Source organism: Haliotis rufescens, unplaced genomic scaffold (assembly GCF_023055435.1).
Source record: "Haliotis rufescens isolate VD_foot unplaced genomic scaffold, xgHalRufe1.0.p SCAF_22, whole genome shotgun sequence".
NCBI classification, from domain to species: domain Eukaryota; kingdom Metazoa; phylum Mollusca; class Gastropoda; order Lepetellida; family Haliotidae; genus Haliotis; species Haliotis rufescens.
Genome location: NW_025963913.1, coordinates 13,640,787 through 13,668,259, shown reverse-complemented (window position 1 = coordinate 13,668,259; position 27,473 = coordinate 13,640,787). Strand labels below are relative to the sequence as shown.

The 27,473-nt window shown below is 37.7% G+C and overlaps 2 protein-coding genes across 10 annotated transcripts in view; one reads left to right on the top strand and one right to left on the bottom strand.

Moving 5' to 3' along the window:
- Window positions 1-5,844, bottom strand: part of LOC124140113 (protein MCM10 homolog) — a 94,507-nt gene extending 88,663 nt beyond the window's left edge. For 2 of the 5 annotated variants that reach the window (XM_046507492.2, XM_048401542.1), the window contains exons 1-4: window positions 5,782-5,844; window positions 5,308-5,366; window positions 1,033-1,296; window positions 159-266 (exon numbers count right to left, since the gene is read on the bottom strand). In XM_046507492.2, the coding sequence (XP_046363448.2) occupies window positions 159-266; window positions 1,033-1,296; window positions 5,308-5,314 (379 nt within the window). In that variant the 5' untranslated portion in view covers window positions 5,315-5,366; window positions 5,782-5,844. Of the gene's footprint in view, window positions 1-158; window positions 267-1,032; window positions 1,297-5,307; window positions 5,367-5,723 lie in introns of all 5 variants that reach the window. The other 3 variants (XM_046507494.2, XM_046507495.2, XM_046507493.2) reach the window with 3 other exon arrangements.
- Window positions 5,845-11,283: 5,439 nt separating this feature from the next.
- LOC124140109 (regulator of nonsense transcripts 2-like) overlaps window positions 11,284-27,473 on the top strand; it is a 58,216-nt gene continuing 42,026 nt past the window's right edge. For 2 of the 5 annotated variants that reach the window (XM_046507488.2, XM_046507485.2), the window contains exons 1-19: window positions 11,733-11,921; window positions 13,835-14,243; window positions 14,582-14,713; window positions 14,867-15,095; window positions 15,800-15,844; window positions 17,149-17,233; window positions 17,710-17,786; window positions 17,966-18,046; window positions 18,947-19,096; window positions 19,588-19,638; window positions 20,708-20,925; window positions 21,498-21,543; window positions 22,014-22,145; window positions 22,662-22,754; window positions 24,086-24,125; window positions 24,392-24,453; window positions 24,833-24,925; window positions 25,072-25,144; window positions 27,023-27,202. In XM_046507488.2, the coding sequence (XP_046363444.1) occupies window positions 13,939-14,243; window positions 14,582-14,713; window positions 14,867-15,095; window positions 15,800-15,844; window positions 17,149-17,233; window positions 17,710-17,786; window positions 17,966-18,046; window positions 18,947-19,096; window positions 19,588-19,638; window positions 20,708-20,925; window positions 21,498-21,543; window positions 22,014-22,145; window positions 22,662-22,754; window positions 24,086-24,125; window positions 24,392-24,453; window positions 24,833-24,925; window positions 25,072-25,144; window positions 27,023-27,202 (2,092 nt within the window). In that variant the 5' untranslated portion in view covers window positions 11,733-11,921; window positions 13,835-13,938. Of the gene's footprint in view, window positions 11,417-11,732; window positions 11,922-13,834; window positions 14,244-14,581; window positions 14,714-14,866; window positions 15,096-15,799; window positions 15,845-17,148; window positions 17,234-17,709; window positions 17,787-17,965; window positions 18,047-18,946; window positions 19,097-19,587; window positions 19,639-20,707; window positions 20,926-21,497; window positions 21,544-22,013; window positions 22,146-22,661; window positions 22,755-24,085; window positions 24,126-24,391; window positions 24,454-24,832; window positions 24,926-25,071; window positions 25,145-27,022; window positions 27,203-27,473 lie in introns of those variants that run through there. The other 3 variants (XM_046507486.2, XM_046507489.2, XM_046507487.2) reach the window with 3 other exon arrangements.

Sequence of the window (27,473 nt, the reverse complement as noted above, 5' to 3'; positions counted from 1 at the left end):
TGATCGTTTTTGGAATGTTTTGGAAGTGAAAGAACCCTTACCTCCATTCAAAATTGGTTAGAAAAGAACCCATTTGTTTGGACGATGTCCTTTGACCCATTGTTATTAAAGAAACAAGTGACATTTGTCTTCAAATAGGTAAACAATGATAAAATAACCATTGGTAATTTCCTCCGGGTGCAGTGTAAATTCCTCATCGCTGTCATCAGATTCTCCAAGAAATGCAGCAATAGACTCAGGATCACACTCATCCTTTTCCTCAGGAACTGAGTAAATAGAGAATGGCAACTCAAACATCAATAAACATCATACATAGGGTCAATATTATAGCTATATCCAGTACCTTTTGTCAGCAATATTACATCCATATATCCCAATAATCTGTGGTCAGCATTATTTTAAGATAGCTACACCATAAATCGCTAAGAACAATGAAAAACAAAGTGTGGTTTATTTCACAATAAAACATTGTTCTATCATGACGCCATTTCTGGAGATTCGAACATACACTCACTTCGCTAACTTGAAGACGTCGTAGATTGGACAACAAACTTTTTTGAGAGGGAAGTGTTTAGTGAATTGTTCCCTATAGATGAGGCTGGACAAGGCAGATAAACGCAATGATTGCAACCAAAAGTGGGAGAGATATGACAATCAGTATTGGGAGAGAAGGTACATATCATTGACGTGAAAATTGTGAGAATATCTTGGAAATATCGAACTCAACCTCCAGATCATAAAATAGAATCATTTGACATTGCCGAGTTTGGATTGTATTCAGGGAGTCATCATTTTTTTAAAAACGGGTAAATATTTTTAAAGCTTGAACATGTTATTAATGTCTTTAAAGAGGCTGTATATAATGTTGATATCTCATACAAATAGTGTAGCGACAACAAATCCACATCATGATAACGACACACGCCTTGAAGGAATGGAAATTAACCAAGAGTGTCTACTTGGCTGAATAGTGACAACATTTATATAGCAATACACCCCAAATGTTTGAAATTCTACTAGCCCTTAGGATACCTTTAACATTACCAAAACTGTTGGGGGCACAGTGAGTTGGTCCTGATTTCCACCCCTGCTTACTCATGTCACTAGCAGGAGCAGTGCCAGGGACTTCTGCTTCACAGGAATCTTCTTCAAGAAAGGCAGCCAGAGTCTCAGCATTCATCTCTTCCGTCTCAACAGTCTTGCTGCCTCCCCCAGTCATACATTCCTGTGATCCGCCAAAAGCCTCATTGGAATCCTCATCAAGAAATGCTGCCAGCTCATCCAAATCACAATCATCTACAAAATCAAATATATGGCCCGCAGTTGTAGCCTGTCCAGTTCAAACTTAAGCTTGGTTAGTTCCATGAATGAGATTTATTCCTCCTTGGAATAAAACTAAACCTAGATATTAAACCTTGTGGAAAAAAAGTGATGAAACCAATTTCCAATTATTCAGCAATTTATGGAAAATCATATTGATCTACATTTCATGCAGATGTTCACAGAAGTCCAGTTTGCAAGACAGATTCAGACGTTTGTCCAAAGCCTGAGTATCAACATTCGGAGCACCTTTAGAATACAGTACCACAACTTCTCGTGAGGACGGTCTCTGCCGTAGGTCACATGTCTCAAAGACAAGCAACCAGTTTTTGTGAGAATCAGTCGGACGCAAACTCGCGACCTTCGGATTGTTAGCCCGACAGCTAACCGACTGAGCTACGTCCACACTGTGAAACAATGTGCAAATTTACCTAGTCATGCCTACGACGTTACGGAACTGAACGAAAAGGGTTGAATAGGTGACGGACCCTTACGAAGGTTACGGGTATGCATGGTGTCTCGTGACTTTAGCCTATCGACACTTACGACTTATCCGGATGCCATTTGGCACACTCGTCCCATTCCGTAATCTACAAGATACCGAGTGGCGAGGGATGGTCCGATATGGCGCGAACTGAAAACGGCTCCAGGCGTCAGACGTCAAACTCGCGAGTACGCAAGAATGACGTGTTATTTAATAATTCGTCGGGTGGATTTTGTGACAGAAAAGCGTGGTAGGGAACACTGTAACGATGATGTGGATAATAGTAAGGAACGAGGGAGGCATGTGCATGGCTAGTGACGACACAACGGTGAGTTCGCTTTTGAATCAGTACTGAAAAAATGTAGCCGGTGAAAGTGGCTTGTGTGAATGTTCCAGGACAGTTTCCAGTAGAATCTAGCCAAAGTATTCGACACAAAACCATTTCATTCTTTTTACTCGTTCTTTTGTGTGAAGAATATTAGGAGCCGCTATAGAATCTATAATAGAAACTAAACGGATAGATTTACCGATCCCTAATGATCGTGAAGGGATGATTGATCGTAAAGGGGATCCAAGGGCTAAGGACAGAATTCGGGTAATCTAATTGCCACTAAACGGGTACCTAACCCTAATGATCAAAAAGGGGTGATTGATCGTAAAGGGGATCCAAGGGCTAAGGATAAAGTTTGGGGTAACCTACCCTAACACTAGCGATATTTGGATGTGTTCAGCGCCAATATATTATCCCAAATAAACTACATTCTTGTGCACAATAATGAAAATTAATGCACCGAAAAAATAATATATATACATTATTTCCCATGTATAACCCTTTTAGCGAATTACGAGAAAAACGAAATAAAAAATATATAAAAAATAAAAGTGCTTTCCTAAACTAGCGCTTGCTATAAAATGCGCCGCAGCAGGCTATATTCAGTAAACAAATATTCAAAACTCTCCACAGCGCTTGGCGAATTCAATGATATTGCGTGTAGAGATGATAGATCACTGGGAGGAGCTTATGCACACTCGATGACCCCTGACGTCACAGGGCATTGTAACTCCGGTGTGACTGGCAACAAAATACTACAAATTACGTCATAGGGTATTGTCACGTGTTTGAAAAGTTTGTGGTACTGTGTTCTAAAGGTAGGCCCAACATTCTGTTTTGTAAACAGTTGGTCAGGTCTCCGAATATCGTACAGGCTCCTAAGTTCCGTACACTTTGATGTTTCCTTGATTGCTTTCAATGCTTTCATGCGGCGTCAAACTACTTTCGTTGGTTGAAATGTGATAATCCCCAACTCTATTTTCAGCTATCACGTGTATTTGTCATGCGTTTTCTCTTACGAGATATGATTGGTTATCGCGAAGTGCACTTGCGCAGAAGCGGTTCTCTCCATTTCTTGCTGGGTTGACGTCAAGGTCACGATTCGAGAACCTCTACATGTTACAGGTCATTGCAGTAAATTTAAAAAGCACGAACGGTGCGGAAACACGAAATTATGCATATCAGCTGCCATAAACATTTCATATTGAAAATTATTAATAGGGTTCATAAAAGTTATTTTCAAAATTAACAAAATGTGGGACATACGATATTTGATGCCCAAAATATTATAATATTTTGCTATGCTTCTAATCTCGTACAGTGAAATTTTCCATTTTCCATTTGATATACCCTCTTATGAAACACTTGAATAAGCATTGATAAACAAATTAAAATGACAAAAAGAATATATATTGTCACCTTAGTGTATGGTCATTGTTGAAGTCCATTTTGAAGTAGTCGCTCACTGTCATAAGCTTATTTATATGAAATATTAAGTAACAGACATCAGCACACCTTATCCCTGTTTTCATTTAGATCTATCCGAAAACATTGTTTATCTCTTATCACGCGTTCAGTGCCACATTACTACGCAGCCTTAAAGTAAAACGACAACACAAAGACTATACACCTAGTAACTGTACCTGGTTTAAGATATATTACAAAAAGATACTACAAACATTGTCAGGCTGTCTGTATTAATTTTGCCCCGACGTAATAACAAGAGTACCACCATCATTGCACATTCATAAAATGCCTAGATCTTTCTTCAACTACGTGTATTAAAAAGTTGTTTCCGAAAAAAACCCACCTCGAAATACGTCCAACATTAATTTGAAGACTGGTACCAAGGTAGAATATGTTAAAAATTAGTGAAAAGCATTTTATTTTTTAAATTTCGCCCGCCCGCTTCCTTGTTGGTTGAGGTTGGAGATGACAAACACATAAAATAATATAGATGGCCTAACGACTAAAGAAACATGTAGAAAATTTCTAGTCAACACCAAAACTCTATCTAATAAGTGTTGACTGTGTAAGTATTGATAACTGATGAGCAAAATCGGTAAAACAATCGGTATCAGCGAGGTACAACTGTATTATTCATACTGTAGCTAATAAAACATTAGGAATACGTTTTAACCCAATACAAAGATATGTCTGTCTTAATTACAATTATTCAGCTGTTTATACGTTTTCTGTCAACTTTACAGAAAATGGCACTTTCAAATCCGTTCAGCGCCGTGAAATATTTGGAAGCGGACATGAAATAGTGATCGCGGTCGCACGTTCAACTATAAACACCCTAACTCTGGATGATGTTTATTTTGAAAATGAAGCTGAAATAATAATTGGTTTGCTACAGAAATCCTTAGATCATCCCAAATAAGGGTCTGCAGTGGCAAACGTTGTTTGTCGTGTTCTGCATGGCATATCAGAAAGAAATAAACGACCCCGTGTCTGCCACATTTTTGGCAAGACGTGTTCTCGAATATTTCGAAAAGAATGGACTTCATCAATGCTCCAACTTGTTTGTCTGTTTTGATTCAAACGGGGCAGTATTAAAATTTATAAAGTTAGTTTTGTGCTTAATATTTTAGATGGGAAAAAGACGCCAGTACTCTAAGCAGGCCCTGGAGTTTATTAATAAATTAATAAATTCTACTAATGATTAATAATACTGGGATATAGATCTACAAATTAATATAGTTTTTGAACCTAAGCATTTCCTTTCGTGCAATAATTCGAATTTTGATTCAACCAATATATACAAATTTTCATAAGAAATAACAGCTACGGGAGTACCGTTCAGGTGCTGTACGGAATTAAAATACATGTATGATATTAGAAGAAATTGCGTACGATATTACAGTCACACTGTACGAATTTAAGTGATCGTTATTAGCCTCCTTTGACTGAACGTGTGTTCAAAACGGAAATCGGAATGTACAACCGGTTTAATGGGGTGACAAGATGGTTGGATAACCTTTCGTCTGGTATGCCGCATGACGCAGTATCTGCATACAAAGCTTGGTGGTTGAGACCGGCGACCAAAAGTGTACGATATTCGGAGAACTGACTCTAATCGTCTACACAAAAACACGAAAAGCTACTGACAATCATGCTGGGAACAAAGTTTGGACTAACAGTCCATAATATGGGATGTTACATTTACCTGTCATTGTTCCTGATCTTGGCACTTGTCTTTATGTTGGCGTGCGTCCTTCTACTTTTCTACAAAGAAAACATTGCAAACTGCTAGTGTCACGTATCGGCCTAGGGATTAATCAGACTATCAATACAAACTGTTCTGTTAACCTACTCATTAAGAAACAATAGAAGTAACCCAAGAGAAGGCGAGGGCACATTCACAGCATTTGATTTGAAAATGGCATCAATCATTGAGGCTTGATCCGGGAAAGTGACAGATACTGACACAATATAGACCTAAAGGAGATAATCGAGTAAAGCCAGGGACAAGGAGCGAAGCGAAAGTTCAGATTCTTCTGATCAAAGAATACTTTTCAACCTTGTTAATGACAACAACCTACATACGATCACATCAAGCGATCCGGAGGACCAAATACTCACAACGATCTTTTGTTTTTGAAAGATGTATTAGATATATTGTTGTTTCGTTGTGCGTTACCTCGATTTCCTATGTTTGGGACTCCCGCCAGCACATGTAAAGTTATGTGTGCTGGTAGTTTCGTAGAAATGGTTATATATAAATGTAGAATACCTAAAACGAAATATATATGTGGATAATATAATATTTGTCCTTTTCAGACGAAAGATGGCAAGATGATGCTTTTATAATTATTAATAAACACGCCTTTTCTTTGCGTAAAATAAACTTGGCATATAATCACGACTGTGGTATGTTTTTTTTTTATTCTTATTTCGTAGGATATCAGTCAAAATGGAACAGCGCCCAAACGGGCCGGCCAAATGTCCGCTCAAAACGAACCACCTTTTCTTCAAACGGACCAATGAAATATGTCTAAAACAGAGACCATATCTTTAGTTATGTAGAAAGTATGTATGCAGGTGGTACAAAATACAACTACATTGAACCGTTAAAACTTGGATTTCACGTGTTGTTGTTTTAAGGGTTTTAGAGTAATCCTCTGCATCAGCAACTTTGACCTGTCCCTCTTTGGGTCTCATGTGTGTAAGTAGGGTACACATATCTATTGGGAGTTTTAGTGTTGGTATTTCTATTTTCCTACTGATATGATTTCGTTTTTGATTTTTAGAAATTTACAGAATTTCTTTGGCTGCTCTGTTATATATACGTTCGTGGAGCTGACCTTCTAGAATTAGTTTGGCCGTTGCTATTGCATCTCTTGGCAGACAGCGGATCTAACTGCAATTCTTGTTTTTAACCGAGACCTGGCTCGGACATAGTCTTGATATTCCAGTATCAAGTAAGCAATGGATTCAGGTTGATTTCAAGCTGAGCAAGATGAGCAGACCTTGTCCTTGTGCTTTGTTGTGAACGAGTCTGAGGCGTTAGATGGCTACTTCAACTTTACATATTTGAACCAGAGACCAAAGAAAAGATTTTATGGTCTTTGTTTGAACCATTGTTCATACAAGATGAGAAGAGATGCTACTTTATTGCCCGATTTGGGGAATTTGGTTCACATTTAAGAAATTACCCGATTTGGGGAATTTGGTTCACATTTAAGAAATTACCCGATTTGGGAATTTGGTTCACATTTAAGAAATTACCCGATTTGGGAATTTGGTTCACATTTAAAAAAATACCCGATTTGGGAATTTGGTTTACATTTAAAGAATTACCCGATTTGGGAATTTGGTTTACATTTAAGAAATTACCCGATTTGGGAATTTGGTTTACATTTAAGAAATTACCCGATTTGAGAATTTGGTTTACATTTAAGAAATAACCCGATTTGGGAATTTGGTTTACATTTAAGAAATTACCCGATTTGAGAATTTGGTTTACATTTAAGAAATTACCCGATTTGGGAATTTGGTTTACATTTAAGAAATAACCCGATTTGAGAATTTGGTTTACATTTAAGAAATTACCCGATTTGGGAATTTGGTTTACATTTAAGAAATTACCCGATTTGAGAATTTGGTTTGCATTTAAGAAAAGATCATAGATACATGAAACATAAATACCGACACAAATACTGGTTAACATGAAATGTAAAAAGACATAAAATAGTATACAATGACGTTGACACTGCACTTTAAACGGTATAATGTCAACAATAAATGATTGAATAGCTACCTATGAATAAAGGTGTATGACTTCTTTAAAATAGTGGCCATATTTACCAGAAACAAGATAAAAAGGTTAATTCTTAAGACGTTAACATGGCGATAAACAAATAGAAAATTGAAAAACAACTTATGGATAAAAGTATATGACTTCTTAAAATAGTGGCTTTATTTAACATAACAGGATTTAAAAAACGCACGTCCTTAAGATGTTAGCATGGCTTTTAAAAGGCAAATACTGTTGGGAATAAAAGTATGAAAATATCTCAGCATAAAGTTAAGTTTCTTTTGGTTGCATGCGTCTCTTAGCCGGTTATTTTATGGTGTGTGTTTTTTTATTTGTAATATTCTTATTCTTATTACAAACGTATTTTGTTAAATGTAGCAATACTGTAAAGAGCAAACAGCATGCAGTTGTGGTCGAATCGGATGCCTCTGATGGATCTACGTGAGGTGAGCTTGAATGCGGTTAAACGTCGGGTTCAAGATTGTTGCATTTATATGGCGACGTGCATGCACTTGTGGGTGTGGCTCTTTGTACTAACTAGTCCGGACTAATCCCGATTTTATAGTGCAAGCCCACTGAGATACCATGCCGCAGTTTAACATGAATACCCCACTCAGACACAGTTTTCTGACTCCGACCCGACAAGTCCTTGTTTTAGTCCCTTAATGCCTAGCGCCAGGCAGGGTAAAAACAAGTACCATCTTTTACAAGAGTCAACCCAATTTCCCCAGTCGGCTCACTTCATCCAAATACTGCATTGGGCACATCTTGGCCCTATGAGTCAACTGGTCTGAGTCTGCCAAGGCATCAACACACACGGCTCTGGCAGTCTGGGAATGATGTTGCTTCTTTGTCTGTAGAAGACGCTGGCAAGGGAATATAATGGAAGTGAAGGTGCGTCCTGGTAGAGGGCTGGCATGAGCAGGGTTCTTCTCGGGCTTGCTCCCCCCACATTGTGCTGATGAACGTGGCACGGGTTGTGTCAGCTGATGGATGGTTGTGTTCACTGTGTCACCTCACAATGTCACCGACTGTCTCGCATTTCCCTGTGCACGTCTTAATTACACATCTCCACTGAACACATAATTTCCACATCTTTTTCTTGCTGTAGAGTTGATGTTGAAATAGTACTTGGGGTGTACCTCTCTGCGAGGACTTTATTTACTTGGTTTTAATTATACAAAGGATTAAGTCCATTAGTACTGGTCCATTTAAACAACAGGTAAATCTCATATGTTTTGACAAGCCATCTCTTCTCCACTGTCTAATAACTGGGGTGTCTGACAACTGGGGTATGGCCAAATTGTCTATGGTACTGTGAGTGAGTGAGTGAGTTGAGTTTAACGCCGCTTTTAACAGTATTCCAGTTATATCACGGCGTGTCGGCTTAATGTGGGAGGAAAGCCCGAAGTGATGCAGGTCTTAGACTTTACCACTTCGGTGAAACCCACGAGCACGGGTATGGTGCTGACAAACCTAGAAACATAATCGGGGCGAACCGGGATTCAAACCCACAATCATAGGTTTCCGGCGTGCACAAGGGACGCAACTGTGCACAGCGAATCGCAGCGCCTTATAGACGACTGGGCCACCCGTGCCACCCGTGCCACCCGTGCCCCCGGTCTATGGTAGAGGGTACATAGAGAAAATAGAATCTCTACATTATGTAATCTTGGAATAAGTGACGAGTTACATTTCATGTTATATTGCCCAAACTAAATGTCCCCCGAAATCGATATTTTCCAAAATACTATTAGAATTGAAAAATATATATCACTCATGTCTATGCAGTATAGGCATATCCACATAAACTTGTCCAGTCTATCAATGCATCAATGAAATTGTATAAATAATGTTACTTGTATATACTTGCATGTAAATGCTCACACTTTCTATGTACAAATCTTGTACTATTATTATCTCTATTATTATTACTATCAACGCATTCCCACGTATATCTGTATATGTATAAACACACACACACACACACACACACACACACACACACACACACACACACACACACACACACACACACACACATATTTATATATCCTATCTGTATCGCATGTTGGTTATTTATGAGAATAAACTTGGCTTGACTTGCTACAGTTGATTCTACCTTTATCAAGCAAGTGTATATTAGCATCTGTACAAGTCCATCCTCATTGTTGCTAAAACTTGTAAAATGTCACTTAAATGAGGTTATTCCTTCCATCGAGCGAAATACGTCCCCACTTTGACAAGTTTGATCAGAGACCATATAATAATAATAATACATAATATGAACTTGTAGCACGGGCTATAGCCATGCAAGATACTTCAGCTGGTGCAGTACACGAGATGACAGTGGGTGTACAACTAGTACCCCATTTGTCAGACACCCATGTTGTTAGACAGTGGAGTAGAGACCGCACAACTGTATATTCCCCCTGTCAGCATCTCCTTTTTCAACAATAACCCGTCCACACGGACAAACAACCATATCGAAGGTTTTTAGTTTTATAGTTCTAGATATAACACGTAAGCAAAAGGATAATGAATATAAAACGAGCATAAATATAAAAAAACCCCTTGATATTTCATGATATAAAGTTATGATACTGGTCCATTTTGACCAACTGTTGTCCGGCCCTTCGACGAGAGACGTGGGCCGTTATGATCAAATAGGTCGGTCCGTTTTGTCGTTGGTCCGTTTTGACTGGTATTCGTTTCGTTCAACGTATCTACAGTATTTTCACACAACTCTCTTCCACATTTTACATATTTATCACTAATTAATAACAACCTTCCATTATTAATAAATATGCCGCCCCTAAGCCATAATGTGTACGTAACAACTGTTATTATTGTACAAATTCGAAACTAAAGATTTGGTTTGTACCTTGTACTAGTATCCACACAACTAACTATATATGTATCACGTTCGTGAAGACCTCCAACGTATATGCTTCAAACGTGTGAAAATTCATATTCTAATATACTTCTTCGGAAAGTCAAAACCAAACTGAGGGGTTTTGGTGGGCGTGCGTGTGTGTATGAGACTGCCGAGTCATTGTAATTCGGGTACTGATTTATTGCAAGATTTATCTAGGTAATAAAATGTGGCTTTATTTTGGAAGGTAACCAATGATATACGTCTGCTAATAGCAGACGAATATCACTTGCTACCTTCTAATATTCTGGTTCCAATCTGATAGGGAAATCGAATCTCAGATCGCCCAATTTTTTTTCTATGTTTGTAAGCAACCGAGGTGGTGACTGTGTATGTAAGATCTCATACCCTATCAAGCTGACTCGCCGTGATTTCTGATGTACTGTTCATAGCGGCGTTAAACCAACACACTAACTCACTACACTGCTATTTAATCCAATAACTAGTAATCAATAAGACCCGTGAAAATTCGGGTTAGAATAGGGCCTTCAGCAACCCATGCTTGCCGTAAGAGGCAACTAACGGGACCGGGTCAGTCTCGGTGACTTGGTTGATACATGCCATAATTATCCCAATTGCGTGGATCAATGCGCATGTTGTCCAGATACGATTGTTTACTGACCCCTCAACATATAGTTGGAATATTGCTGAGAGCGGGGTTAAACAAACAAACAAACAAACAAACAAACAAAAGTAATCAATCAATCAGGGCCCTTTTGCAGCAGGACGGAAACACTTAACATCCAAAAGATCTAACTTGAAATTTCAACTGTTGTACGTGTCAAGTTGTCATTTTGACCTGACATACTAATAAATTCGTTATTGTGTCTTTTGTTCAGAAAACGGTGTCATATTAGGTAAGCAGAAACAAATATTGGGCTCGGTTGACGCCTCCACGCATGAATATAACACGATTAGCTGTAAAACATATATTATGTGGCGCTTTAACGGAATAATCCGGAAATACCCGAGAGAGGGAACGTTGCAGACGCCATATTCGGCAATCGTAAACAGAAGTAAATACGTGTTTTTAAAGACTGTGACAGTCGTTAGTAAGATGTGATATTCTCATTCAAAGGAACAGTACGTATACATTTCCACTTTTGAATACCATACTGAATTTAACGCTAATTTGTAAGCACAGTGTTAGGTTTTATGTAATTTCACTTCCTATGTTGTTTACGTTTTACACGACTCCACGAGAACGCCTATGATCAACAATTTAACTACAGCGAACGTTTTACTGGTTAATCAAAGAATACCAAAAAATCTTTGTTGTCGGATGAATGTACTGGTACTGCGTTTCATAACAATAAATGTCAACACCGCTATATGTGATGGTTTCATTTTCAAATGACAAAAAAAAATTCTTTCAGATAGGCCTAGTCATATCGGTTTGGCTATGAGGTGGGCCTACAAGTTTCACATACAAGCCTAATGTATTCTCCAACAGGCAACGATTCAGAGCCAAATTCAGTATCAGTATTGATGTGTGTCAGACTCTTCAATGTAACTTACATTTTTTAACAAACGAACATAGTTTGGCACTGCATCTAGGCCTACACTGTGCAAAGTGAAAATCTGTAAGGTGAGTGAATGTTGTTGAATGTCACAGTCAGCAATTTTTAAGCCGTGTGACAACAGAACATAATAATCAAATCTGGACCAGGGCCTACCTTTAGAATACAGTACCACAAACTTTTCAAACACATGACAATACCTTACGACGTAATTTGTATTATTTTGATGCCAGTCACACTGGCGAAACAATGCCATGTGAAGTCAGGGGTCATCGAGTGTGCATAAGCTCTTCCAAGTGATCTATCATCTCTACACGCAATATCATTGAATACGGCCAGCGGTGTTGAGACTTTTGAATATTTGTTTACTAAATATAGACTGTGGCGGTACATTTTATAGCAAGCGCTAGTTTTTATATACTTTTTATTTCGTTTTTCTCTCGTTATTCATGTGGCTAAAATGGTTATAAATGGGAACTAATATACATATATTATTTTTTCGGTTCATTAATTTTCATTATTATGCACAGGAATGCAGTTTATTAGGGATATTATATTGGCGCTGAACACATCCAAATGTCGCAAGTGTTAGGGTAGGTTACCCCGAACTCTATCCTTAGCCCTTGGATCCTCATTACGATCAATCACCCCTTTACAATCATTAGGGTTAGGTTCCCGTTTATTGGCTCTTAGATTACCTGAACTCTATGCTTAGCCCTTTGATCCCCTTTACGATCAATCACCCCTTCACGATCATTCTGGTAAGGTACCCGTTTAGTGGCTATTATGGATTCTATAGCGGCTCCTAATATTCTTCACACAAAAATGGTGAGTTAAAAGGATGAAATGGTTTTGTGTCAAATATTTTGGCTACAGGAAACTGTCTTGGAACATTCACACAAACCACTTTCACCCGCAACATTTTTTCAGTACTGAATCAAAGGTGAACTCACCCTTGTGTCCTCACTAGTCATGCTCATGCCTCCCTCGTGTCTTACTATTATCCACATCATCCTTCTTGTGTTCCCCACCACACTTTTCTGTCACAAAAATCACCCGACGAATTATTAGATACCATGTCATTCTTGCATACTCGCGAGTTCGATGTCTGACATATGATGCCTGGAGCCGTTTTATGTTTGTGACATATCGGATCATTCCTCATCACTCAGTATCTTGTAGATTACGGAATGGGATTAGTGTGCCAAATGGCATCGGGATCATTTGTAAGTGTCCGTAGACTAAAGTCACAGGACACCATGCCTACCCGTGTGTCTGTCACCTATTCGACCCTTTTCATTCAGTTCCGTAACATTGTAGGCATGACCAGGTAAATTTGCACCAAGTTCCACAGTGTGGACGTAGCCAAGTCGGTTAGCTGTCTGGCTAACAATACAAAGGTCGCAGGTTTGTGTCCGACTGATTCTCACAAAAACTGGTTGCTTGTCTTTGAGACATGTGACCTATAGCAGAGATCGTCCTCACGAGAAGTTGTGGTACTGTATTCTAAAGGTGCTCCTGGACCAGTCAAGTCAAGGCCAATCATTGCTTGAAAGCATGATCAATGAATGATAGTGTGATGGTGACTTACAATCAGCTTAGTCACAAAGCCTGACCACTGTTCCACATTTTAATCGGCTCCACACATTCCCCCATTTCAGCCAACACTTACAACAAGTTTGAGGAACTGGAGACCTATTATGTCTAAGAATCATGAATCTCTTGGTGTATATGTTATGTTTTTTCTAAAACCAAAGAATAAGTTATACAGTTTCATAATCTTTTGAAAAGATGTTGTTTTGATGAAAGAAAAAGCAATAAAAGGATCTGGGCCATGTACCTGTATACTGGGGTAATGCATATTTAAATGAACAAATGAATATTATGGTTCAAAATCAGAGTAGTATGATGTGAGGATTACTCCTTTGCAGTGATGAAACTATTCACGTTATCATGTATTAAATTGTTATTATCTTATCAGTTTCAGTATCCTGGCCTTTGTACCAAACCCTGCTTGTGAGGTTTGGAGCAAAGGGATGAAACAAAACATGAGGTTGAAAAAAGGATAGCCAAAAGCACAAAAAGATGGATTCAAATGAAAGCAAACAAGATGAAGGATCAAAAAGTACCAAAGGTAATGGAAGTGGGAAAGATGGCCCAAGTAAACGAGAGGATGGTGGCTCCAAGGCAGGACGTGACAGTAAAGATGCAGGGAAGGATGTGAGTGACAGGAGACGAGATGATTATCCCTCAAAAACTAGCAGCAGAGATGGAGGAAAAGATAGAGGGAGGATGGGAAATGGTGATCGAAGGAAGGAACCTCCTCCCCACAAATCTGTGAGGAAGGGGGCAGGGGATGGACCTGGAGACTACAGAGATAGTCGTGACAGGTAAATCTTGTGAAAAGTGTATGTTATATATTTATAATCTAACTTAGCAGGAAACCTGTATGTTATTAATTAGATGTTGTCATTTGTTGCATGTTATCTCTTAGTTATATATCCTTGGTTGATACTTTTGTTTCTTATTCTTAGTAAGCATGGTAAAGACATACATATGTCTAAGACCTTTTTTTAAAAGTCATTTTGACTGTTTTATGCTTGAGTCTACAGTAAATAGCATATATCAATGACTTGAAAGAAGTATTAGTTTCCTTCTTTCAGTGGATTTGACACTGACTCCTCATATTATTGGAACAGTGAGAAATTTAAGTCCATTGTTACTGTAGGTATGATGACTACTATGATCGCAGAAGTTCTGGCCAAGGCAGACCGCCACCAGATCGGGGTGACCGTAGGCAAGATTCAAGAAAAGGCAGCAGCTTTGTGGGAAAACCTGATAAACTAGATAAAAAACCAAGGTACCTTATATTGTGATTAATCATTATTCATTTGAAATAAAGAGTTAAAATTCATCTTTATGATTTGTAAAACATTTGATGACCACTAATTAAATTCTTTTCACAAGCTCAAAGTTGTATGATTATGTATTAAATCAATATATTTTACTTCAGTACACCAAACAATGGAACTAAAACAAAGGATGTTAAAACTCCAGCTAAGATTGAACAGGACAGAAAAGCACAAAAAGAGAAAGAAGAAGAGGAAAAAAAGAAAAAAGAAGAAGAAAAAAAGAAGAATGAAGAAGAAAAAAAGAGAAAAGAAGAAGAGGAAAAACAGCTAGCTGAACAGAGGAGGTTGGAGGAAGAAGAGAGGAAACTCAAGGAAGAAGAAGAGAGAAAGGTGAAATAATATTTTTTTCTAGTTGCATCCCTTACAATGCGGTAGGAGTGCCAGAAATATGTGATCTTTTTTCAGTTTGAATCCCAAATCTAGCCTGATCATGATTCTTGGTTTTCTTCCTCATGAAACTGACACATGAACAGGGTTCGTACAGGCTTGAAAAAGCGTTGACTTATGAGATCCCTTTGAAAAGCCTTAATGTTTAGTGGCAACCATGAAAAGCCTTGAAAATCACCAAAATAGCTTGAAAAGACTTGAATTTGTACATGATGACATATATTTGTTAATAAAAGTATTACAGCACACAAAAGAATGTACCAAAGATGTTAAGTGAGATTTATCACAGTGAAAGATTTTTGTGCTAAAGACCTTGAAGAACTCATGTTGGAAATTGTGTGATGGTCATATTGCTTTTTAGGTCTTTATAGTATGCAGGATTTATTAAAATATTGAAGACTAAGGCTCATAACCAAACTAAATAAGTCTTGAAAATGACAGTTGGCAGCCTTGAAAAGCTTTGAAAAAGCCATGAATTTTAGTGTTTCATACCGGTATGAACCTTGTTGAAGACAATGAATTCGGTTAGTTTACTCTATGTATCAGCATGATAAGTTACAGCACATTAGCTGACTGAAGGCTACAGTGGTGGCCATCATAACTGTTATATATCCTTCATTGCTCTGTGTCTTTGTTGTTATGTTCAGAGACTTGAAGAGGAAAGAGCAAAACAGCAGTTGGAGGATGAAAAGGTACATACACATAAACTCCATTATCTCTAAGAATGAGTTAGAATAAGGGCCCTTTTGCACCCAAGAGATATGCAAAATTTATGAAAAATATTTACAGATCATTATAAAAGTTTTAAAATGTGTTCGTATGAATGAGAATTAGATTTTGATCAATGCAAACTACGACTTGCTCCTACAAAGATTGTGTCTTGAAGTTCCAAAAAGGCTTGGTGTTACAGTTATTTGAACATGTCTGATAGTTTTCATATCAAGCTTCAAAGGTTTGCAACTTTTAAATTTGACATTTCTAGTGTTACATTAAGGGTTGTCCTAAATGTATTAATATCTCCAACCCATTCCTTGGTCCTACCATTGTTTTATAAACAAAAGGGACCACCTCTGTGGTTCAGTAGATAAAGTGTCTGCTCAGAGAGTGGAAGTTCAGAGGTTTGATCCCCGTCCACGTCATACCAAAAGACGTTAAACAATGGTACTTGGCATTAAGGGGCTAAAACAAGGACTGCTCAGCTCAGAATCAGTGTACTGTGGCATGGTATCTCAAGTGGGCTAGCACCATAAAATCGGCATTAGTCCAGACTAGAACAAGCAGCTACACAAACACATTCACACATGCATGCACATTTCAACATAAGTGCCATAATCTTGAAAACAATGTTAAACCCCATTTCACTACACACCTCATAAATAAAAGAGATGATCATCTCAAAATCATGAATCATGTGCTGTTGTCATGAGCCAATGAGTCAATCTGACATATTTTCCATATATACAGTTACATTTTTTCTCAAATGTAGTCACTTAAAAGCTCATGTAAAATACTGATTGATCACTGATCTTGAGCCAAGCTAACAGCCTAATATTTATAAAATTGAAACCTGGGGTGAGTTACTTCCCTATTTCTTATACTTCCAATAAACTAATCACTTTCTTGTCAAGGCTTTTGCATTTTTTTTATCAAGATGTGACAATTATTACAGGGCGGTCGGGTAGCCTAGTTGTTAAAACGTTCGCTCGTCACTCTGAAGACCTGGTTCGAATCCCGATATGGGTACAATGTGTGAAGCCCATTTCTCGTGTCCCCCCGCTGTGATATTGCTGGAATATTGCTAAAAGCGGTGTAAAACCATATTCACTCACTAACAGTTATGACATTCTGCCATCTTTGCTTTTTCTACCTTGTCCTTATTGGTGATCCATCTAGATTAGTTTTAGAACTGATTTACAAAGTTTGTGTACATTTCTTCAATCACAGAATTGACATTTTATTAGTGTATTTGCTATCAATCCTTTCAACTACTCTTTAGAAAATGTTACAAGACTACATAGAAGAAACCAGGGAGAAACTGACAGCAAGAGTAGCTCTGAGAGAGAAGAATATTGCTGCAGTTGGTGAGTAATTCCACCTTACATCTCAGCTATAGTAGTAGTTGAGTCTAGTCTGTTTGGTATTATTAAAGCAATGTGTAAAATATTTTCTTTTAATCATGTTAATTGCGGCTTTAGATGATTTCTAATTTTGATCTGTTCTTGTGCTGCCCAAGGTGTGTCGTATGATGCATAAGCTCACATCAGTGATTTACATGTTTAAGTTACCACAAGCAAGACATAGCTGTTTGTGCATTGTTCACTGCAGTAGACTTCCTGTCTGCATTATGCCGGGATGTGATCAGTTACTAAAGATCTGAATAGCTATGGTGGGTAATTGCTTGCAGTGTATACTAATTTAGTTTTTATGATTTTCATGCATATTTGTAAGCAAGCAACTTAAAATTAATTTGGTGATTATGATTTATTTAGCTCTCATATGTACTAACATCTATTATTAATTAGTGTACATTTACTGCATCATGTTTTCTTTCCTACAGAAAATAGACCTGATGAGTCATTCTTTGGAAAACTGGATTCAAGCTTGAAAAAAAATACAGCATTTGTGAAAAGACTGGTGAGTGCTGAGAAACTTGCCACCCATTCACTTTTGTTTTGTTATACATTCTGGGAGTATTGCTTTGTTTTTTCAATTTTATACTTATTGGTATTCATCACTGAAAATTAAGTATGTTATGAATACAGAATATTCCTGTTTATGTAAATTTTGTTGTTGTATCTCTCAATCTATTGCAGAGGAACATGACAGAATCACAATTTGAAGGCTTCATAAAGGATTTTGGAAGTCTGAACCTAACAAAGTACATAGGAGAAGCTGTAAGTTGACAAGGATGTTCCCTATTTAGTCTACAGGTCTATTGCATGGTTGAATCATGATTGTAGCCTTCATGCTGCTGCTGTGGTCTTGATCCTTTTTCTAATTTCTATGAGGTGATTTAAATTGGCGACGGTGTCATAGAGACAAGCACAAAGTCACACAATCTTGGATTTACCCAGGACTGATTTAAGCCTTGATAATCACATCAGTAATGTCTGCAAACTAGCATACAATGAATTAATATTGGCCTTGTCAGGAAAGACATCAATCCATGAGTGGCTGCATCTCTCATTCAGGCTTTGGTTATGTCTCAACTAGATTACTGCAATACTCTTCAGTATAGGTTGCCTAAATACCAGATCGCAAAGATTCAGCATGTAGAAACGTAGCTGCCAGAGTAGTAACCCATGCTAGAAAGTATGAACATATTACACCTGTACTAATGCAACTACACTGGCTCCCAATCTCAAAGCGCATCAAATTAAAAATACTTGTGTTGGTATACTAAGCACTTCCTGGCATCGGTCCACCTTACATTCATGAATTCATACAGTAATATCAACCATTAAGATCACTCAGGATATTGGCACTATATAAATGTATATATTTTTACATTGGCATGATTAGATAGGCACTACTGACTTAGAATGATTTCTGAAATGATTCTTGCACACTGATAAGTTGGGGTTTGTTTCTCACAGTAAATAAAACTGTCAAACAAATCATTCAATATTTCTTTTCAGTCATTTCAGTTAATAGACAAAATGTGTATTTTCCAATAATTATTTTTGAAATTCCAAGTTCTACCCTGGTGTGCATATGACCTTGTCAAGGCCCAGATTTGACTCTTATTTATTGTAATCAATACGATTTCACAACATATTAATCCCCATGTACAGGCATCTGCCCTTGCTGAGGTGAAACTGAAGATGTCTGACGTTCAGTCAGCAGTGCAGCTGTGTAGCCTGATGCACCAGAGATATGCGGAGTTTACTCCTGCACTGCTGGAGAACTTTCAGAAGTATCTGCTTAACAAGAAGGATGAGAAGGTACTCACATAGAGGGCACTTGCAGTGTACCAAAAGATATGAGGCAAACATGAACTTATATGATTTTCAGGCAGGGACTTCTGAACAGTTGTGAAGAAAGAAAGATTCTATCATGTGATGAGAATGATTTTCAGTGACTAGAAATAAAATCTGGGTTATCGTTGGTGAGGCACTTATAACTGAGAACTAAGTATATAATGATTGAATCTACCTGTTCTATCCAAATCTTGCATTAAGTTAGCAAGGTGACACAGATACTGTTTTTTGCATATTTTGCTAATATATATATCTATCTATCTAAAGTATTTCACACTCATTTCGACTGTTAGAAACAGGCTTTTTATGATAAACAATGAAAAGTATGGAAATGAATGTTAAGAAATTAATATGTGACTTTTTGAGGAGACATGAAATTTTAGTTGTTAAATAATGTTATTGGATATAAGATGACTTGAATTAAACGACAAGGAATTCATCACTTACAATCACAGGTTGTCATGGCAATACACAAAAAAGGCAAATTGCTTATTGTCGATGCTGATGTGAGTATGTGTTATAATGTTAATGTTATCTATTTCAAAATTCAGTTTTACTGCATGTTTAGTTTGAATCAAAGACAAATGGTGTGTTAAATCTATAAGGCATGTTTGCCAAAAATACAAATCAGATGGTGATTGTTACCTGAAGAGAACTTTGATTAGCTTCTTGTTAGATGACATTTTTTTTGTTCAGCATTACTATGATTATAATTGCTAGTTGATCAAGCATGAAAGACAAATCAATTCATCCAAACAGTGAAAGATACAATTTGACTATGTTGATTTAGAATGGTCAACAGACTTCAAGAAGTACACAATACCAATACTTTCTTTTCTTTCGTATATTGAAGAACTTGAGGTTCAGCCACAAACTCAAAAAGTTTTTTAAATTAATATGTATATGAATAACTGCAATCAAGAGTTAAAGTAGTGGCACAATTTCTTTAAAATCAGATCTTAATTCTTGCTACCACTAAACAAAGATGTGAGGACACCCCATTACAGGTCACGTTACAACCTTTCATCTGACCAATCAAATTGTTGAAAATTTATCAAGAAAGTGACCGTGGGATTGTGTTTTCTAATCATACATACTTGAAAAGCTTAACACTGACAGTTTCGGGTGGTACGACTAATTCCGTCAAAATCATTGTCTCACTCTCGGTTCTGTGGGATAAACATTTAGAAAGAGACTTTCCATACCCTGTCTGAAGCACAACCAACTATTAGACTCTCCAGAATGTTCTTTTCATCAGTTTTCGAATTTTTAATCAATATTTTTCAGAGCATAGTCTGTAATGGAAGTTGTCAGTTTAAAACTAGTGCTGTAAAGCTTGAGAAAGATGTTTTCTGACTTCAAGCATTTTAACTGCAATGAAACAATTGCAGTACAATATATGTCACAATACACCATATATTATTATCTCTGAGATAATGAAGATGTTTGTAAAATAATAGGTGCATATTTTGGTAGGTTTAGGAACAATTTGTGAAATTCTAGTCATTGCCTGCATCGCAAAACTTCAGTTTACAAAGTATTTCATGTTGAGAAAGGTAACCATTTCTCTTATAGATTTCAAATCTAAGCAAGTATCGGGTGGATCTCCGGTTCTTTGCGGAACTGATATCTGTGGGAGTGTTCTCACTGAAGGAAGGCCTGCCAGTGTTGGCCAATCAACTGTCAATACTGGTGAACAACGACAAAGATGAGCACAACAACCTCTCCATTATCTCCAGCTTCTGTAAACACTGTGGAGATGACTATGTTGGTATCATGCCCAGGAAGATCAGGTTAGCTACAGGGAAACAACCCTTGTTAGGAGAAAAAACTGGTGGGGGTTCTGGGCTAGAATTGGTTCCCAGCAAACTGCTGGTTTAAAGGGATACCAAATGGATCAGGTGCTCAGGCTTGGTTCTTGGTTGATCCCAACAGCTTAAATCTTGCTCACAATATCAACCACTGGATTGTCTGGCCCTGACTTGATAATTAATGGGCTGCTTTCATGTTGCTACAGTGTTGCTGAGTGCAGCAAAATATGAGTTAAATATATGAGTGTTGCTATGTATTCAATAAATTGGACTACATAGACCACACAGATATTGTTGCAACATTGTATATGCAAAAGTTATCAGTGTTGTTAGGAGCATGCATTCAAGGGATGTGAAAAGCCCACAATATCATTATCATTGTTAAAAGAATTACCTTCAGTTATGTTTAATCCATATTTTATGAATAGTAAGATAAATTCTTGGTTTCAAATCCCATTCACCAATGTGTTGGAAGCAATTAGATTGCAACTCAGACAGTTAGTGTTTTACAATTTGTCTGTTGCCAACAGTGAGAACCACTTTCTTGTTTACAGGCTGCTTTCCGAGAAGCATCATGGAGCAGGTCTCATGAAAAGCAAGGTTAGCTGAATGTTAGATGATGGTTGTAAGCTTTTACATTTTCAACCAACCATTAATAAAAAAAGGTAATTTTAGGATCGATTCTATAATCCAGTCCAGTCTCAATTAGTAACATGCTACTGTGATGTTGCTGTTATATTGGTGAGTGATGTCATAAGATTTACTTGCATACTTGCTAAAAACGGCACACAGAATTCTTTTTTGTGTCTTGGACAGAACATCATGGTGTCATTTGTTTTGCAAGCACTTGCAACAGACAGCATTGCAACAAGATACCCAGCAACATATGCTTAGAAAATATATCCATCACTGGGTTATGTGGTCCAGACTGGATTATTTGCAAACCTCTTGTCATATTAGTGGAATATTGCTGAGTGTGAGGTTTGTCAACAAACAGCATTAAGATATCTAGAATGTTGTTTCCTTTTGTTAAGTCGCTCATGTTAAAAGAACTCTGTCTCTCCAATAAGTTGCTGCCCCCTGAACGCCAGAAGGCTTGCAGGAACTTGCTGAAAGACTACTCCAGTTCCCTGATGAAACACCTCATCAAAGATCACAAGGAGCTGAAGGGCATGGAAAGACAAAACCGAAGAATCCTACAGGTATCATAGTTCTTATTTTTTACAATTTACTGAATTTGACAAGGCCTTATTTCATAAAAATTGTTCATTGTGATATGTTTGTAATCATAATTACGATTTGTGTTATTATTTCATTTCCACTACATCTCTTTCAAAATAATATACTGCAGCATCCCTAAGACATGTCAGAATAAAGTGATTTTAATCTATGTGGGAAGAACTGATCCTCCAATCCCGTTCTTATGAAGAACTATGTTTAAATCAAGTGGTAAACATTCTAGACCAGCATCACCTTGAGCTTTCTTCCCACATTGAGCTGACACATAGAGAAATATCCTACATACTGTTCAAAGCGATGTTGAACCCAACTCACTCACTCACCCACCCATCAGTTTTGATGTTAATCATAAGCATCACCTGTGTCTTCAACCATTTGTCTTACCATACATTGAGCTCATCCTAATGTGATGCTCTAGCTTCTGAGTTCTCCATGCAATGTTGTTCAAGCTGCTTGTTATCAATTTATCATTTCATCAGACCAAAGGTGAACTGAGCAATGAGAGACGTGATGCATATGAGAATGCCTTGACTACATACCAGAAGCTTCACACAAGTGCAGCAGTTCTAGCTGTAAGTAAGATAGGGACAAGAAACTTTAAGATCTGTCATCAAGACAAGTATTGCTAAAGTATAATTAAAACTCCCAAAGTTATCAGATGGTAAGCCATGTTTTTGACAATGCCAAGATCTGATATTGGAGACATTATTTCAGCATTTTGTATGTTTCATGTTCAATTGAGACATATTGGGAAAGGGAGGTCACTCTAATTTCAAATGGAAGCTCTCTCTGTTGTTTTCGTATTTATGAGAAATGGCGTCAGTCACGCTGTACGTTGTTCTTGGCCTGGCTATTAAATGCCAGCTTATCCCTAAGGTAAAACGTATTCTTAATTATATGTTTGAATGCATTATATATTTATCTTTTCATCCGTACATCTTCTTAGGGGTTTAGTGGTTTAGTGCTGATAACCATTTTCTAAAATGTGGGCCCACTTCTTCCGTCATGTAGTGATCGAAACAGGTGGGCCCACATTAGTAAGTCACTGGTCTTCATTGGGTTCACTAAGTCATTCAGTGGGCTGACATTTGTCATTACTTTGCATGGGTATATAGTGTTATATATTATTCTCATTTTGTAATATTGATGGGAAACGTCTTTGTAAATTATTTAGCGTGACGAAAGTCTTTGAAGTTTGAATAACATCATCATAGCTGACCACACTCGTTCCATAATAGTTTTGCAAAAATAGTTACAAAGCAAGAAACTTAGATCCACTTCAAATTAAATTTACAGAGGCAATACCACTCATTCTACTTTTTCCAGTATAACACATCAATCTAATCATAAGTGTTGGTGGCAATATAAGCCTGAAAATAAGTCTACACTTGAACTGAACTCGGACATGATACAAGCCTATTAACTCAAACCTTTCTGAGAACTTGTTCCATAAAGGGAATAACTCATGAATATTAATGACCATGACCTAGTTTTGCAATGTTCGTAGAAGTGAGTTCTGCTGTAGTGTCTTCGCATTTGTACATTCTAATCCAATTATAAGTTACTTATTTTAAATAAACAAAATAGCAGTTCGTAATGCGGGTTTGTTTACGTAGTACATATTCTCAACAACAAGTGCGTTTAGTTTCGAATGTGGGCCCACCTCGAACTTTTGATTAGGCAAACAGAGTTAGCTCCCTTCTCGAACCACCGATAATGCGGTTTCGCCCTCTGCTATGTCCAGGGGAATCCTGTTAGATGAAGACTGTATGTTTCTACAATTTCATGATTCATATATGTCACATGATCAAGGCTATGTTATCTTTGTGTGTGTGTTTGTGTGTATTTTACTAGCATGATTGTGTGTTTAGTGTATTATATGCCTGCATGTTAATCTTTCCAGGATCTACTAGATGAAGATTTACCCGACCTACCGGATGAAGGTATGTAATATTTTGTGTTTGTGACAGGCTTGCTTAAAATACAATAAATATTCTCTCATTTACAGTGACATATGTGTATGCAAGTGCAAGTGCACATAAATAGATATTTCTGCATTTGGTATGATTGCTTAATCATAAATTGAAAAACACAAATCGGAAAGTCCATTGGTGCAAACAGTTTCAGCTTAAGGCAAACCATTTCTTTCATTTGTTCTTTTGGGTTAGTTAAGAAGCCTGTCATCATGTTCATTGTATTTCATTTTCAGACCTTAAACAAGACGAAAGCGGAGGAATGTTTGACTTTTTCAGTCCAATGAAAGGAGCTGAGGTACTGTCCCAGTGCAAGGCTGAAAAGCTGACATAAGTACATTCAATGCAGGTTAACTAGCCTGCCCAATTCAATCTTAATCCATGGGAGAAATGGAAGTCTCAGTGCTAAGATTGCTGTCTGCAAGCAGGCCCTGGGCCTTGTTTCACAATACAGCCTAGCTAAGGTTAACCTTAACCACTAAGGTTAGAATTAAAGTTACCTTTGTCAGCAGTTACACCGATTTCACAAAGAAACCTGATCTCTATCTTAACTTTATATTGCCAGGTGCTGTTTTAAACAGCAAACAACATTTGCTTGCTCAGTCACTATTTGTTTGCCTTGTATGAATGTGCCTTCCTTGTTTCATCTATCAGTTTTGTGTGTGTTTAATTTGCAGTGTCAGTATGAGGGAGACTGCACTTTGTTTGAAGATGAAGACACAAGAACATTCTATGAATCTCTACCTGATTTGAGGTCATTCATTCCAGGGGTAAGTGCAAGATGAAGCTCCTGGTCCTCCAGGAATGATACATGTCTTGAATATTTAGATATAGCTCAAGTATGTTTGAGATTGTAAAGACAAACTTTGTACCATACCATAAACATATTCAGGTATTGTACATCGTTTTACTACAGATTTTGTACAAGGACAGTGAGCAGTCTTCAAGTAAAGATGCAAACAAGGAACCTGATCCAGTCCTAGAAGAAGGTAAGCTTTCTGCTCTGATGATTATCCTAGGATTTCATTCTACATCCTTTTTGGTTTCGTGCTGTGGCATTACCAATTTAAACTCTTAACAGGGAAACATTCAAAAGGCAGAGTGCAGGAACATCTTGAATTGGTAAATGATGATAAGAGTTTGCACTCTCAGTATTAAAGAGTTTCATTTAGTTTAAAAGTGTGGGTTTGTGCTGATATTATCATCTTCCCATGGCAAGGGAGTTAACTGGCTATCAAAGTCCAGTTTCGACCCTTGCTGAAATTGGTAGGAATTATGGAGTTTTTATTGGCTGGACTAATGAGTTTATGCATAGTCCAATCAAAATCACGTAACAAAATTGACATCCATAAACAACATGGCAACTGCCATGTAAATTTCGTTTGACTGCAGGATTTGCAGAGCACGTATGTGCCAACTGGGTATCAACAGACATTTTCCAAATATTTTCATGTTTTTAATCATAGTGCTCAAGTGATTTGATGCACTTCGCGAGGTAAGACCCGGGTTTTTTTTATACAGATTTTGTTTATAGCAAATGCAAGTGATACTAGAGGTGGCATCTTATTGGTTAATAGAAGGGACATAGAAGGGACATAACTCGTGACAGGCACTGGTGGCTCTAAGATCAAGCCAAGAAAATCCTGCCTAGTTCGGAAGGGTGTAAACTGAACTTTTACAGTCAGTTAACTCCCTTGCCTCGGGAAGATGGATGTTATGGGCCACAGGTGTATCTTCACAAGACTTGACTACACTTTGAGTTATATTAATCATGTGCCCCAAAGCAGATACTGGGGCAGAATAGTACCATCACATGCTTGTAATTAGTCACTGTTTGACTAGGTTGATTATGTTGGTGTTGATGGTGTGGACTATTGCTCATGCTGTCAACCACTGGCTTCTGTAGTCCAGATTCAAATATTTGCAGGGCGATGTGAAATTGGTGAAATTATGGCAGTAAGCCAAACTCACACTGTAGGCACAACAAAAGGGCATGTTTCTTGTACTTGATTTGTTACTTCATCTTCACATTTTGTTTACACTGCCGTGTTTTGTACATTGTATTCCTTGATCTAGTTGTCGGTTCAACAAAAACATGTAGCACCATTTCAGGCTAACCCACGTGGTCAAGACATGTTAGCATGGTTAGATATAACTGCACATTATTGTTGAATTTGGCAATGTCAGGTTTATATTATGCAATTGTTGGATAGATGAACATGTTGCTCACTTAACATAATCATACTTACAAAATTTCTGACCCCCAAATGCCTACAATGTGGTAACTTCACTGCAGCGAAGCACACTGGACCCATCGAACCGCCATTCCAACTTCGGAGTTACCTCCCTTCCCTATGAAGTCTTAAAATGCGGATCACAATCCGAAACAATCAAATCTTTCGGTTACACACTCACTCAGTCACCATCATTCTGATGTTTGGGCATACCAGGAACCTATGATTGGTTCGAACCCCGACCTCATCATACCTAAAGACGTTAAAAGATGGTACTTCTTACCTTGCCTGACGCTAGGCATTATGGAGATAAAACAAGAACTGGTCGGCTTGGAGTCAGTTTTCTGTGTCTGAGTAGGGTATTCATGTTAAATTGCAGCATGGCTAGCGCTATAAAATCAGCATTATTTTGGACTAGTACAAGCAGCCACACACACAAACATGTGCATGCACGTCACTATATTTTTGCAATAATCTTGAATGCGACGTTAAATCCCAATATTTTCTGGTCATTTAAAGGCAAATGTTTTACTTAAAGATTATATTGTAAGCCTAGGATCTTGCCATTGTATTTGTTTTGTTGTTTAACCCATACTATAGGTTACCATTTATCTGGAATATTATCTCCTTCAGTTGACCTGGAGTGCCTAGAGGTGGAGGACCTGGAGGTAGAGCTGGAGGAGAAGCTGGAGGAGAAACTGGCGGTGGTTGATGGTAGCAGCAGTGAGGTTGAAGACAAGGACAGCAGTGTCAGGGAGGAGACAGCAGAGGACACGGCAGAGGACAGGTCCTTCATACCACCTGAAGCTGATGGTGAGAACTCTCTCCTACATCACTGATATGTATTTGTAATCATACTGCATCCTATGCAGGAATTTTCTTACCCTGTGTGTTGCATAGATTCATAAAACTAACAGAGAATGATAAAGAGATTTTTCTGGATTTATCAAGGAATTTTATCTAGGTGCCCATACCAGGAAAATTGTGAAAAAAGGAATTTTAGCACTTTGTTTAAAATAACAATGTAAAACTTATTAGAAATGCTATTTTTTTCGTCATATTTGCAAAACTAAGGCATTACCCA